The 13,987-nt window shown below is 52.0% G+C and overlaps 1 protein-coding gene across 2 annotated transcripts in view; it reads right to left on the bottom strand.

Moving 5' to 3' along the window:
* Atp2c2 (ATPase secretory pathway Ca2+ transporting 2) overlaps positions 1-13,987 on the bottom strand; it is a 62,645-nt gene that overhangs the window by 3,746 nt on the left and 44,912 nt on the right. The window contains exons 16-27 of one of the 2 annotated variants that reach the window (XM_087900465.1): positions 12,991-13,092; positions 12,416-12,572; positions 11,526-11,696; positions 10,848-10,945; positions 10,707-10,757; positions 9,858-10,024; positions 8,479-8,547; positions 8,272-8,388; positions 6,947-7,094; positions 6,178-6,276; positions 5,777-5,918; positions 1,315-4,417 (exon numbers count right to left, since the gene is read on the bottom strand). In XM_087900465.1, coding sequence (XP_087756591.1) covers positions 4,299-4,417; positions 5,777-5,918; positions 6,178-6,276; positions 6,947-7,094; positions 8,272-8,388; positions 8,479-8,547; positions 9,858-10,024; positions 10,707-10,757; positions 10,848-10,945; positions 11,526-11,696; positions 12,416-12,572; positions 12,991-13,092 — 1,440 coding nt within the window. In that variant the 3' untranslated portion in view covers positions 1,315-4,298. Of the gene's footprint in view, positions 1-1,314; positions 4,418-5,776; positions 5,919-6,177; positions 6,277-6,946; positions 7,095-8,271; positions 8,389-8,478; positions 8,548-9,857; positions 10,025-10,706; positions 10,758-10,847; positions 10,946-11,525; positions 11,697-12,415; positions 12,573-12,990; positions 13,093-13,987 lie in introns of those variants that run through there. The other variant, XM_087900466.1, reaches the window with a different exon arrangement.

Here is a 13,987-nt window from a genome sequence, read left to right as displayed (position 1 = left end):
TGTAACATACTGAGTGCCTACTCATCAACAAGCCACAGTGGACAGCTTTATTGTTTGTTTGTTCATTCATTCGTTCTCTCTCTCTCTCTCTCTCTCTCTCTCTCTCTCTCTCTCTCTCTCTCCCTCCCTCCCTCCCTCCCTCCCTCCCTTCCCCTCTCTCTCTCTCCCTCTCTCTCTCTCTTTCGGTTCCTTGAGACAAGGTTTCTCTGTGTAACAGCCCTAGATGTCCTGAGACTAGCTCTTGTAGACCAGTCTGGCCTCAAACTCTCAAAGATCGTCCTGCCTTTGCCTCCCGATTGCTGGGATTAAAGGTGTGTGCCACCACTGCCCAGCCTCTAGTGTCTTCTTAAAATTTTTTATTGGTTTGAAATCAGTTATTTGAGTATGGCGGTCAGAGGACAATTTGAGGAGTTGGTCCTTGCCTCCTACCATGACAATGAGGGTCTTATGTCTGCTGCCTTGCTGTACACTCCAGGCCAGCTGGCTGTGAGATCCTGGGAGGTTGTCCTGTCCCTGCTGCACGTCCTACTTAGAGTCGTTGGGGTCACAGTTGTGCACTCCTGTTAGGTGGGTTCCAGGGGTTGAAGCCTGGTTATCAGGTTTTCTTGGCTCCACTTTACCCCTAGCCATCTCCTCAGCTCCCATACCCCTTGTGTTTTATGCCTTTCCTCTACTTAAGCTACTTGCTTTAAATTTTTTTATTTCTATATTATATGTAAATAGGCATTTTGTCTGCATGTATGTCTGCACACCAGAAGAGGGCATCAGATATCACGGGACTATAGTGATAGACAGTTGTGGGCTGTACGTAGGTGCTGGGACTTGACCTCAGGACCTCTGGAAGAACAGCCAGTGCTCTTAACCACTGAACCATCTCTCTAGCCCCTTAAGCTATTTTCTAATCAACTGACATTCTGTGTGAATTCAGGCATCTTCCTCATGTTGTAATATTGGAGTTTTAGGGGTGGGTGGTGGTGGCACATGCCTTTAATCTTAGCACTCAGGAGGCAGAAGCAGGTGGATCTCGGTGAGTTCGAGACCAGCCTGATTTACAGAGTGAGTTCCAGGACAGCCAAAGCTACACAGAGAAATCCTGTCTCCCCCCCACCAAAAATACAGAACGAATGAATGGATGAATTAAAAGTTGAGTTTTGCAGGAGAAGGTTCAGCAAGAGTTCTTTCCCCTCCTGTATCTTGGAATGGTCTCATGCAAAGGCCAAGAAACCAGCTCCCAGCCCCTACCCAGGGTCCCTCAGAGAAATGCTTCTTAAGAGTGGGGATTGGAAGATTTCTATAATAACTTCACACAGTGTCTGAGGGTCATTTTCTTTATTTTTTTTATTTAGTTCTGATTCTCTTGCCCTAGATGTCTACAATTTCTTAGCTCTAGCATTCTTTATTCTTCTGCATATTTATTCTTACTCCCTACATTCCACATATTCTTCCAGTCTTTACTCTTCTGCTGTTAACACATTCCCAAGCATGTATGTGTATATCCATTTGTTAGCAACTCGTTATTAATTAAAAAAAGAAACTACAAGCATACAGGCATTATCACCTAGTTTGCAGCCAACGGCAGCTGCAGCTGTGAGGTGGGACCAGCCATCTCTTAAAAGGACAGCAACAAAGGTTACAAAAGGAAGAGACTAAACCAATGAGAGATCAAAGGAAGAGGCAAAGACTACGTGTGCTATTTTACATTTATGTGTGATTAATAATATCTGGACACAGCAGCCTTTCTTATCACTTGAATCTCAGGTCACAAAAACAGTCTACTGAATCTAAAACCTTGCATCATAAACTGGTACAGAGTGTTAATTGTTATTTTGAATCAGAGCAGGGATAGTGAAGGAAGCTTAGGGCAACATAGGTACTATTGATCTCTTGAAGGATTGTGATCTAACAGGCCAGACCCCTGCCAGGTAGCCCTAGTTCGCTGTAATTCCTCTGAAAGGCTTAGATCCTACAAGGCTAGACACCTGCAACTTCATAGGTAAAAGGTTCTACTTGTGACCTGCCCAGAAGGACACACGTTTGGCCAACTTGCTCTGTCAGTAAGGCTGATGATAGAGAACAGGCTTCTAAGTTTCTCACCATAATGAGAACACAGTGTAGAGAGAAGTCATCTTCCTGGCTATCCACAAGCATATGTGCCCATAAGATTGAGATGTAATCATGAGATTACATGTACACATTACAGGAAAATGCATGACCCTGGGGAGAGGTCATGGCTGTTCTAGCAAATGCGAGCAACAGTTTCCAGCATCGATGGTTCTGTGGGCTTTGCTCGGGCAGGATTCTCCTCCATCAGAGGCCCATTTCTCTGGTGGGCGGACATGTGAACACTCACTAGTTATCACCTGCGGTAACTCTCACGGTCTCTGACAGCCTCGTATGTTTGCCCGCTTTTCTCTTCAGTGGTGACTGCTTCTAAAATGCCGGATGGCTGGGGCTGAGCTCAGAGGTAGATTCAAGAGCCTGCTGTGGTCATTAAGCACTGGCTGAGAAAATATTCACTCAACTCTGTAAAAGACAAACACTCACCTCACAGATGCTCAGTGCCTGCCCCTGACAGAAGACTCAACTATAGCCAGAGGCTGGCATGAAATGAGTGAATACAGGAGCTGACATGAGGATACTGTGTGGCATGTACAGGTACAGGCACACATGCCTCTTTGTATGTGTGTAGGTGCACAGGTGCATGTGTGAGATACACCTGTGTGCACATGCACGTATATGTACAGGTGTGATATGTGTGTGATGTATGCCTATGTGCAGGTGCTCATGTGTGTGTGGTATACCTGTGTGCAGGTGCACATGCATATGTGACTTAGGTCTGTGTCAAGTACGTGTGTGTGTGTGAGATGTATGCCTGTATGAAGGAGCACATGTGCCTGGGCTATATGTCTCTGTGCAGGTGCACGTGTGTATGTATGTATCATAAGCTTGTGTGCAGGTGCACATTGTGTGACATAAGCCTATGTACAGGTGCACTTGTGCATGTGTGATATGTCTGTTAGCATACTTGAATGTACATGTGTGTGAGATTTGTCCCTGATGCTTGCTGAATCCCTTTGTATCATGACCCTCTGCTATGAGTGTCTCAGAATCACCTGTCCAGCATCTTGAGACAGAAGAGGCTTCACCTCTTGAGAGGGGAGTGTGGTGGGACCGGAGAGTCCACACTGCCAGAGAGCGATGCTGCACCGCAGGTCCCAGCTCCCTCTGGCAGCCTCCATAATCATTTTTGTTCATCTGTAGGCTGTCTTGAATGTGCAGGCATTGCTCCTCCAATGGCGTTATTATACATTTGCCTTGATTCCTTCATGGTTTTCAGTGTGGGACTGAGCAGGACCTCATCCATGCCAGGCAGACACTCTAGTACCAAGCCCAACCCATTTTTCTCCGAGGCAGAGGGATCACGAGTCCCACTGAGTTGCCCAAGCTGGCCTTCAGCTGTAATGATCTTGCCTCAGCCTCCCGAGTAGCTGGCATGTCAGTCGTGTGCCCAGCTCTGTGACTCCAACACCTTCACCACAGCATTCTCTCCCTCATGGAGATGCTCTGGTCTTTCTCCATGAAGCAGGATTCCAGCATGTGCTTTGAGGTATCTGTTTTCGTTTTGTTTTTCCGAGAGAGGGAACTTCACGTGTGTCAGTATTTATGAGGAGTCCCTGTTAGGAGTGGATGTGGAATTCTGAAAAAATGTTAGGGTTTTATTTTGGCGTTCATGGAATGAGAGCTTTGTAAACACTAGGCAACTGTGTACTTCATCACAGTGAACATAGGGAGTTTTGGCTTTTTCAGTGACTAGTGCCCTATCCCACTCAGTGGCACCGCCTTGGCTTTGTTTTTAATCAGATTTTACATAAATCATACTTGCGGAGTTTTTTTTTTTTTTGAATACTGGGGCTTGAACCCCAAACCAAACCATGAGGCATAGCTCTTTACAGAGCTGCCCCTAAGCCCTCATCTTAGATGAAGAAGCAAGGCCTTGAAGGGGATGGCTGTGGGCAGAGTGGTCATATTTCTGGTCGCTGTGAAGCTCTGTGCCATCACGTGAAGTTGCATTGCTCAAGCGCAGAGAGACAGGTTAAATAAAAAACACAGTGGTTTAATAAATAGTGCCCGGTCTTAGTAAGCTCCAGTCCTGTCCTGTGCATCCCAGCAGGTTAGGAGGACATACGGAGCCAGGGTCCTGGTGCTTGTGTGGTCCTAAAATCTGCCTCTTGGAGTGGACAAGGCTGAAGGATGGGGACAGACACAGGTCACCCGGAGCTGTTGACACAGTGGCTCCTCTACACGGCCTCTGAGAGCATCTGGGTGGCCCTGGCTCCAGAGCAGAACTTCTCACACAGCTTCAGCAGCTCGGACAGAACGAAGACAGACGAGGCCAGGCCCGCTAACAGCAGCAGGTCTGCGGGGGGAGAGGCTTAGATGGCAGTGGCCGCCTGCCACGTCCTGCCGTGTCTCCCTCCATGTTCTCTGCCCTTCTCCTCAACCCGACCAACTTGTGGGGGCTGAGGGAAAGGGCCAGCCACTTGACGAGGCCAGGGTCCTTCTGTGACACCGGATGCCCAAATAAGTCACCTTGGCTTTGGCTAGCTGACATTCTTCCCTACCACGGAAAAGGCTGCTTAGAAACTTGCTTGGGGGAGGCGGTTTCCTTGTCTTCCTGAGATAGGGTCTCAGGTAGTTCAGGTTAGCCTCAAACTTCCTACACAGCTAAGGGCGATTTTGTACTCCTGGTCCTTCTGGCTGACTGTGCCTCTCCAGTGCCACTGTTGGGATTACAGGCATGCCTAGGTCATTTGGTGCTGGGGACGGACCCAGGGCTTTGTGCCAAGCAAACACTCTATCAACGGAGCTTCAGCCCCAGCCCAGGAGTCTCCTTTGTGTGCGGATTTGCAGGAACATGCAGGCAGAGGTCAGGGGTTGTCATCTTCTGTGCTCCACCTTTTTTTTTTTTTTTGAGACAGCTCTCTCCCCGAGCCTGGAGTTCACCATTTTCAGCTAGGCTACAGAGCCCCGAAATCCTCCTCTCTCTGCCTCCCCAGCAATACTGGGGCATGCATTCTGAGGATCAGACTGGGGCCTCATGCTGTCCTGTCTCCCTTTTCTTTGCTTGTTACCCTGGGGCACTCACGGGGACCCTGCATGGACACTGATTTTAGCTCGCGCGGAGGTGCCTATCCTGGCTTTATCCAGGTCTCAAGTGTATCTTCACACCCAAGTGACCCTTGTGGGTCTGCAGTGAGCTGTGCTGGAGCCATGGCCTGCTCTGTCCTCTACTCCTGGGTGGGGGTGACAGAAGGGAAGGTAGATGGCCTGCAACTGCTGTGCTCGGGCTAGTTCCTCTGCAGGGCCTGTCCCCGCAGGAATAGGGACAATTTGCTTCCTGTCCCCACCTCTTTTTGGCTGTGGGAGCATCCTGGGCTCCAGAGCAGGGCATGCACATGGTGGCCTTTGGGCATCTCAGATGTCCCTTTCAGCAAAAACTGCCTGATGACCAGCTCAGATGTGTGTGTCCTGAGGTTCAGGATGCTGCCACCCAGTCTTAGCCCCAGGCCCCACTTTCAGCAGAGGGTCCTCTTTCTGGGCTTCATTTGTGTTCCCTGTAGAGTCTACATGTCACCTTCCTTCCCTCTGTGACATAGAGCAGATGCTGCGGACCAAACTGTCTTTCCAGAATGACCTTGAAGCTCCCACTCTGTGGCCCCCACAGCTCCACCCCCACTTGGCGGGGTAACCACTTGTTCCTGATCCCATCACTCACCGAGAGCTCTCAGGTTTTCTGTCTGGAAGACCTTCTGCAGGGGCGGGGCATAGATCACAGCCAGCTGCCCGAGAAGGGACCCAAGGACCGAGAACAGGAACATCCGGTTCCGGAAAAAGCCAATCTCAAATATCAGCTTGGTCTGTGGGGAGGAGAGGCATGAGCGGGTTTATCACCTGTGCCCCTGGGACACCTGCAATCTGTGTCTCCCCAAGTTGGCACCTAGACAGAATGGCAAGTGCTGAGGGGCCATGAAATCTGACCCCAGCACCCCTCTCCCCAAAACTTTGCCGAGAGTGTGAGAGGCAGTGTAACAGTGTCCCCGTCCACAACCCCCACCCATTGTGGGTCTATGGGGGGGGGTGGGGCGTGGGACTTGGGGCGGGGTCAGCCCTGCTTACCTGAGAGCGGCAACTTAGGGCGTTGAAGAGGTCAAAAAACACGAAGCAGGTGAAGGCCATGGTGGTGGTGCGCGGGGTGCTGGTCCCATTCTCTGGGATCTGGAATCACACATAGGTGTGCTCAGGGCAGAGAGGGGAAGCCCCCTACCTTAGAGCTGAGGGGTACAGTCAGTGTGCCAGGGGTGGTCCGTGGATGCTGCCTGAGGATTGCTTGTCAGCCCAGTCCCAAAGCTGGACCTAGAAGCTGATTCTGTGCCGTGTGTCTGTGCCGTCCCCAGGGGACTCCCACCCCGTCTTCTATCAGGAGTGTTGGCTGCCAGCACAGCCAGAAGGTAGCAGAGAAGGGAAAGACATCTCCCAGGGCAACAGTGCTCAAGCTGTGGTTGAGACCCCTCTGGGGGAACTGACCCTTTCACAGGGGTCACCAGAGACCATTGGAAAACACATTTATATTATGATTCATGAAAGTAGCAAAATTACAGTTATGAAGCAGCAACGAAAACAATTATGGTTGGGGACCACAACGTGAGGAACTTAAAGGGTCGCATCATCAGGAAGACTGTCCTACGGGGTAACACCCTAAACGGGTCATGCCACTACAAAACCCCACAGATCAGAGCCATGTTCTATGAGGAGCGTGGGACGGCTGGTCCCAAAGACAGTGTGTTTGGTGAGAATGTCTGTTGAGGCCTAAGCCATGGCAGCCAGGTCTGGCTGGAGCCCCAGTGAGATGGATTTGTGGGAGCGAGCCAATGCCTGCCTTGCTCACCTCTCTCCAGAAAATGAAGAGGGTCCCTGCTATGATGACAGCAGCGGACATGAGGACCTTCAGGATCAAGGTTCTGTTCAGGATGCTGTCCCCCATGCTCCTTGGAGGCCTCCGCAGGGCATCTCTGTCCACAGGCTCCACCCCCAGGCTGTGCAGGGCAAGGCAAGTGATGTTTTGAAATAGCAGAGGTCACTGGAAGCCGGGCTAGGTGGCACACACCTGCAATCCCAGCTTTCCGGAGGCTGAGGCAGGAGACTCTGAGTTCAAGGCCTGCCTGGGTTATATAGTGCATCCCTAAGCCCACCTGAATGAAAGAGGGAGAGCCTGCCTCAAAATACGAAAAAAATTAAAAAGGGACACCTGAGACCCGTGCCTCAGCCTTGACGATTGCCACCTGTGAGTGGGGCTGTTTTTGTCCCCCAAGTGACTATCCTACTGTTAGCCATGACTCTCTACCCATCTATCTCCAAGGATGCAGAGAAGCCAGAGCACCTAGCAAGGGCCAAATTGGGCTTTGGCCTTTCCCAATGCCATGGCCTTCTAACCCCCATGCAGTTCCCTCTACCATGAGGGGGTCCTAAGTGGGGCCTGGAGAAATGAGACCCAACTCTGCCCTCCAGGGTCTACTTCTATTGTGTCAGAAGCCCATTTATCACTCAGGAACATCAGGAGGCCCAGTTGCACATGGGGTGGAGACCTGAGAGCTACCTCACCGGCTCTCTCTCTCTCTCTCTCTCTCTCTCTCTCTCTCTCTCTCTCTCTCTCACACACACACACACACACACACACACACACACAGGGAGGCTTGTGGAAGTGGCAGCCCTCACTAGGCTCTGGACTTTCCTCTCTGCATACCACAGCCAATGATTACATCAATGCTAACAGGACCATCAGCCACGTTTGGAATGATACCTCCCTGTGCAAGCAGCCAAGGCTGCTGGGCACACAGGTCTCCTGGGCCACAAATGCATTCATATAACATCTATAACATGCAAGCACCATCCTAAGGGTCAAGGGGCATCAAGTCCATAATAACGAACGACAGTGAGGATGGATCTAATCAATCAAAACAAGGATACTTTCCCCTTTAGGGAAAAGCATGGGCAGATGAGGCCACCATTGTTAGAGTGATCAGGGAGGTCTTCTTGGAGGTGGTGACCTGGCTATAGAATGGGACAGAGTCATGGGCTCCAGGAGTTCACTGTAACTCAGGGAGCACAAAGCTCCATATCTACATTCCAGTTTGCCCTTCAGGAAGCTGCTCACAAGCAGCCTGGAGATTCCTTTCCCAGAGGAAACTCATGTGGTCCTGCCTTCAGCCTCACCTCTGTGCTGGCGGTCCATCCATGATGATGTTCACCCACAGGATCTGCATGGCGTTGAGGGGGCTGGGCAGGTTGCACACGGTGGACAGGGTGATGAGGCTCAGGGCTGCAATGCTCCTGCAGGGCAAAGGCAACAGGCAGCCCCCCTCAGTGCGCGCACCGCACGCTGCACCCGCTCACTACAGAGGACTGGCTGCCTCTGCTTACGTGCTCAGCTGGAAGCGGACGAAGTTCTTGATGTTGTAGAAGATGCCTTTGCCTTCCTCCACCGCACTCCTGAAAGGGAGGCAAGAGTGTGGGTGGCCAGGAAAGTCCTGGTGGGGGTGGGGGACTTAACCACATGGTGTGGCCAGCCTACGTGCAGTGGTGCCAGGAACCCTTGCTGGCACACCTGGGACACACTGATAGGGGGTATTGGTAGCCCCTTTTGTACAAATCCTGTGTGTGACCCATCTCCGCTGGAGCCCAGGGCCCCGCCTGTGCTCAGAATGCTGAGTGTACAATCCACTTGCAGTTCAGCACACAGAGTGGAAGATACCCAAGCTCCACACACTGGGGGCAGAACAAGAAAGGGTGTGAGAGGTTCAGAGACATCACTGTCCATCTGTCTTGTGTGTGCGTGTAGTTTATGTGTCGGAACATGCGTGTGGAGGCCGTAAGGACATGCTGGATGTCTGGCTGCCTCTCTGACTTCCTCCTTTGAGTCGGTATTTCACAGTCTGGAGCAAAGCTGGCAGCCAGCAAGCCCTAGGGATCCTCCTATCTCTGCCCCCTCACAGTGCCAGGGTTACAGGCATGCTCCTAGGGCTGTGTCCGTGGGGGGACAGACACACATGCACACGCTGAATCATTCATGGAAGAGTCTTTTTAGTGGCAGAGAAATGTTGCTATGCCAGTGCCTCTGCTATTAAAAACACGCCTCCAAATGTTCTTCTGTACGCTAAAGTACCATAATTTACTTAAGATTAAATCCAGAGAAAGGCAATTTTAACCCCCACTGTCTCAGCCTCCTGAATGTTGGGCCTCCAACTGGGACTTTTATTTGTGCAGGTGTGTGTAGGTGTGCATACGTGGAGGCCAGAGGGCAACCTGGTGTCGTCCCCAGGAAGACTGTCCTCCTCCTTTGACACGAGATCTCTCACTGGCTTGGAGCTCACCCATCGGGTGAGGTTGGCTAGCTAGCAAGCCCTGGGTCTGCCTGTCTCCTCCACAGCTGTTGGACCAACAGCCTGTACCGCCCTGCCTGCGTTTTCACGTGAACTCAAGGTGTCAAATTCGATTCCCCATGCTTGCAGGTCAAGCACTTTGCCGACCGAGCCCTCCCTCCAGCCCCCAAACATGATTTTTAACAGCTGTCTCTTGTGAATAGCTGGTCAAGTGACTCTAGGCTTTCTTAATATCCCACAGTAATGAACAACAGGATGGCCCCAGGACCACGTTTTGAGAAGGTCCCTACATTTGGAGTGGGCTTACCGTAACAGTGATAAGCCTGGGATACAGCTCTCTCCAGGGAGTTTCCTGAACCCCAAGAAAGCCTGCTATATCCACTACAGTACATCCTGGGGAGGCCGATGATAGTAACTCACATAATGGTTGAGAAGTCGTCGTCCACCAGAATCATGTTGGCAGCCTCTTTGCTGACGTCTGTTCCCGTCTGGCCCATGGCGATCCCGATGTCCGCGGACTTGAGGGCAACTGAATCATTCACACCATCCCCTGTCATGGCCACAATCGCCCCTGACTCCTGTAGTGCCTTTGGGAAGAGCAGGTAATGGAGGATGCAGCCCGAGGACTCTCTTAGACTGTCTTGATGCCCTGTCTGGTGTACCACGGGGGCCCATCTCCTGGACTCTGGGATCAACTGGCCTAGCCACAGCAGCTCTACCGCAGTGGCCCTGAGGGTGGGCATGACCCTGAATTTGTTTTTTTTAATAGAGTCTTTTTGTGTGGCTCAGGCTGTCCTGGAACTCATGACCCCTCTGCCTCAGCCTCATGAGTACTGGAATGACAGCTGTGAGCCACCATATGTGGTTGGCATTTATTCTTCATCAGTAAAAACTAAACACCCCAGAACCCCCTCAGATAGCCCCCAAAGAACAAAACACGGCTACCAAAGAGCTCGGTAAACTTCCAGGTACAGATGTGGGGAAAGCTCTGGAACTCACTGGTTTCTGGTTATCAAAAAGGAGCCACGGGAGCTCCGTGTTGACACCTGAATATTTTCTCTTTACGTTATCTGATTCTTAGGGCTGTTCCCAGTGTCTGTGGACAGTGGTCCCCAACTTCCCCACAACCCCATAAGAGGACCCACCCCTGTTTCTACTGTGAAGTGCCTAGCAGCCTGCCCCCTTGGACCATCCCCATCACTTGGCCAGCTAAGAGCCTGCCACCCTGAATGGCCCCACTCTGAACGGCCCATCATTTGGCCCCATTACCTTTATGATTTTAACCTTGTGCTTCGGGCTGGTCCTGAAGAATATAGACACCTGGCACAGGGAGTCAAAGAGTCATCCGCGGACATAGGAGCTGGAGGTCCTCTCCATTCCTGTCCCGTCTGCCCCCCCGGAAGAACCCACCTGCCTCACTCGGGCAGCCAGTGCATCCTGATCCATGCCCTCCACCTCCTCCCCAGACATGGCTTTCAGCTTCTCGTTGCATAGGCCGATGTTTCTTCCTTTGGGGGAGGAGTCAGGGCTGAGGAACACCCCCAGGACCCCCACTGTGGTCCTGTCCCACCCAGCATGCGTGCGACAAACCTGACTCTAGCTCATCTCCAGTCAGTGTCTGGTAACCATGGTGAACCTATATTTGCCCATGATAACAAAGCTATGCAAAAATCGGCTTCCCTGGGGAGTATCACTGGCACCACTGGGACTCTGGCTGTGACCTCCCAGCACTGGGCTGACTTGGGCAAAGCCAACGTGACAGCTCTTGACGGGAACGATTAGAGGAGGCAGAGGAGGCCTGCCGGCCCACTGCTGATGAACAGACTTGAGGAGCAGAGTGCCTCCATGCCTTGTCAAAGATACCCAGCCAATGGAGGAAGCCAGACTGGACCTACAGGGTGTAGGATGCCACCTGTGTGATGAGATTGCATTTGAAGAGCTCCGAAACACACAGTAGGCCCTCAGTTTACATGCGGACTTTCCCCCATTTTGGACACAAGCTGAAGCGGGGAGCCCAGGTCTCCGCAGCTCAGAGATCTTTCAGTTGGGCATGAGGCCACTTCATTCCTAGCCCCTCACCGCAGTTACCTATGGCCCAGGCTGTCTCTAGGGCATCTCCTGTCACCATCTTCACTGACACGCCAGACTCGGAGAGGACCCGGACCGCTTCCTTCACACCAGCCCTCGGTGGGTCGATGATGCCCACAAGACCCAGGAACGTCAGTCTTCCCAGCTCGGGCCCAGATGCCAGGGCCAGCACTGTAAGACACACAAGGACAGGTGTCTGGGGACTGGTGGCCACCTTTGGTCCTAGCAAGCCCTGCTGGGACCCTCCGGGGAGCATAGGTGCACTGTAGAGGGAGGGAGGGGTATGGGACACAGGCTGATGGTCCAGCTGAAGCCCCTGGGAGATGGCAGACAGGCATCTAGGACAGCCTCGCCTGCCACGGGCTCAGTGCATGCTGTCTCCAGAGTCAGGAGGTTGAGGTCATGGATAGGATAAGCCCGGCTCATCTCCCAGCCCCGCCTCCATGGAATACAAGTATTCCAGAGTGTTCTGAGATGTTTTCTCCAACAAGTGACTCCATTCCTGAGAAAGTTGCAGATGCCCAAAATGAAGCGTCTCCCTTTGTCTGAGAGTTCTGGGTATTCGTGGCAGAAGGCACGGGATGAAATCATGCCTGAAATCAGTGCTCACAGCACAAACTTCATATGCCCTAGAGACTCTGGCAAGCAGCACCTCCTCTATACACAAGCCACCCTTAGGTTAGCAGGTGTCATGGGTGGCTAGGGGTAACTAGGCCCTTCAACTGTGAAGTTTCACATTGGGAGTTGCTTGTCGGTCCACCCCTGCCTACTTTTTGGCCGGTGGCAGATTCACCTCGGACCCTGCTCCCGTGCCGTGGTCACCTCGGGCCAGCGACACTACAGGCCAATGCAAGGCCCCAGTGGACAAGGGAGGAGGCCATGATACCAACCCCGCAGGCCAAGCGAGCCCATCTTCTTCTCTTCCTGCAGCCAGCAGGACTTCTGTTGGGGTGTCAGAGGCAGGGGGATGCCCCCATTGTTGTACATGCTACAGTGATGGATCACTTCCTCAAAGGCCCCCTTCATGAAGTAAATGTCTTCCCGATCCTTGGAAAAGAAAAAAAAAAAAACCCACTGCCATTGGGTGATTCCTGCTGCATAGACAATCGCCTCACACGTGAGCCCATACCAGAATCTCTGCAACAACGGGTCCACACCTGGACTTTCCAATGCAGGTTAATAGGAGCCTGAGACTCCACATTGCTAATCCCCAGGGACGCAGGTGCGGCTGGGTCAGGGCCCCCACTATGAGCACCAGGGGTCAGAATGCCAGGTTCACGGCTGTCCTCACTGGAAGCTCTTGGAAGGTGCGGGGCATGCCATTCTCTCCCCCCAGGCGTTTGTGCCTTATTTTGGTAAGGGAGGGAGGAGTGCTCCGCCATCCCAGCTCTCCATGCTGAGGCAGGAGCCTTCCAGGCCAGCCTGGGTACCACAGCGAGACTCTCTTAACAACAGCCAAGCTCACCTCGTTCTTCGGGCTGCACCTCACGGCCATCCACTTCTGCTCAGAGCTGAAGGGAATCTCCTTTCTCCGTGTGTAGGACTCTTTGGCACCACCTAAGTTCATCTAGGGTATATAAGATGGGATGTTTCCAGAGAGTCACCCCAAGCCAGACTGTATGCCTCTGGTTCCCAGCTTTCCTAACGCTGCAACCCTTTCATACGGTTCTTCCTGTTGTGGTGACCCCCAACCATAAACTTCTTTTCATTGCTCATTCATAACTTGATTTTGCAACTGTTATAAATTGGAAATGGGAAATATGTGTTTTCTGATGGTCTTAGGTAACTCCTATGAAAAGGTCATTTGTGCCCCCACCCCTGAAGGTTGTGACCCACAGGTTGAGAACCACTGCCGTAAGCTAAACTCTGTATAAACCAACATCCAAACTACAGAACCCCAAGCAGTAGCTAAGGGAAGGCTGTCTGTTTTCAAATGTCTCACCCAGGAACCTTTCTTTTCTCTTGACCCAGAACCAAGCCTTTGCCTCATTGCCTTTGGAAACTTCTAAGGAACAAGGACATTTGGGGAGGTGCAGCCTGGGGCCTGCAGGACCAGCACCTGTGTAGTCTTTGGTGACTTTGGGGCCTATTGCTCACTAAACTAAAACTCAGGGCAAACTCAGTTTTCCAAAAGCAAACCAATGTTAGCCAGGCATCTCATGCATTAGAGACAGTGTTTGGGAGAGAAAGGAATTCCAGAACTCTGGTAAAAGTGGGACTGGCTTGGGGAAGGAGGGGCTCTGAGAACCTTGCTCCCCCATTGAGACAGGGTCTTGCTTTGTCACCCTGCCTGGCCTTGAATTTGCTATGTAGATCAGGCTGGCCTTGTACTACTTACAGAGATCTGCCTAGCTCTGCTTCCCCAGTGCTGGGATTAAAGGCGTGTGCCACCATGCCTGGAAAGAGCCCCCCCTTCCCCTCAAAGCACAGTTATGCCAGCAGCCCCCACAGTAGCCAGCAGT

The sequence above is a fragment of the Myodes glareolus genome, chromosome 22 (assembly GCF_982192425.1).
Source record: "Myodes glareolus chromosome 22, mMyoGla1.1, whole genome shotgun sequence".
Classification (NCBI taxonomy): Eukaryota; Metazoa; Chordata; class Mammalia; order Rodentia; family Cricetidae; genus Myodes; species Myodes glareolus.
The sequence above is the reverse complement of the archived record's forward strand: the minus strand, read 5'-3'. Positions and strand labels throughout refer to the sequence as shown.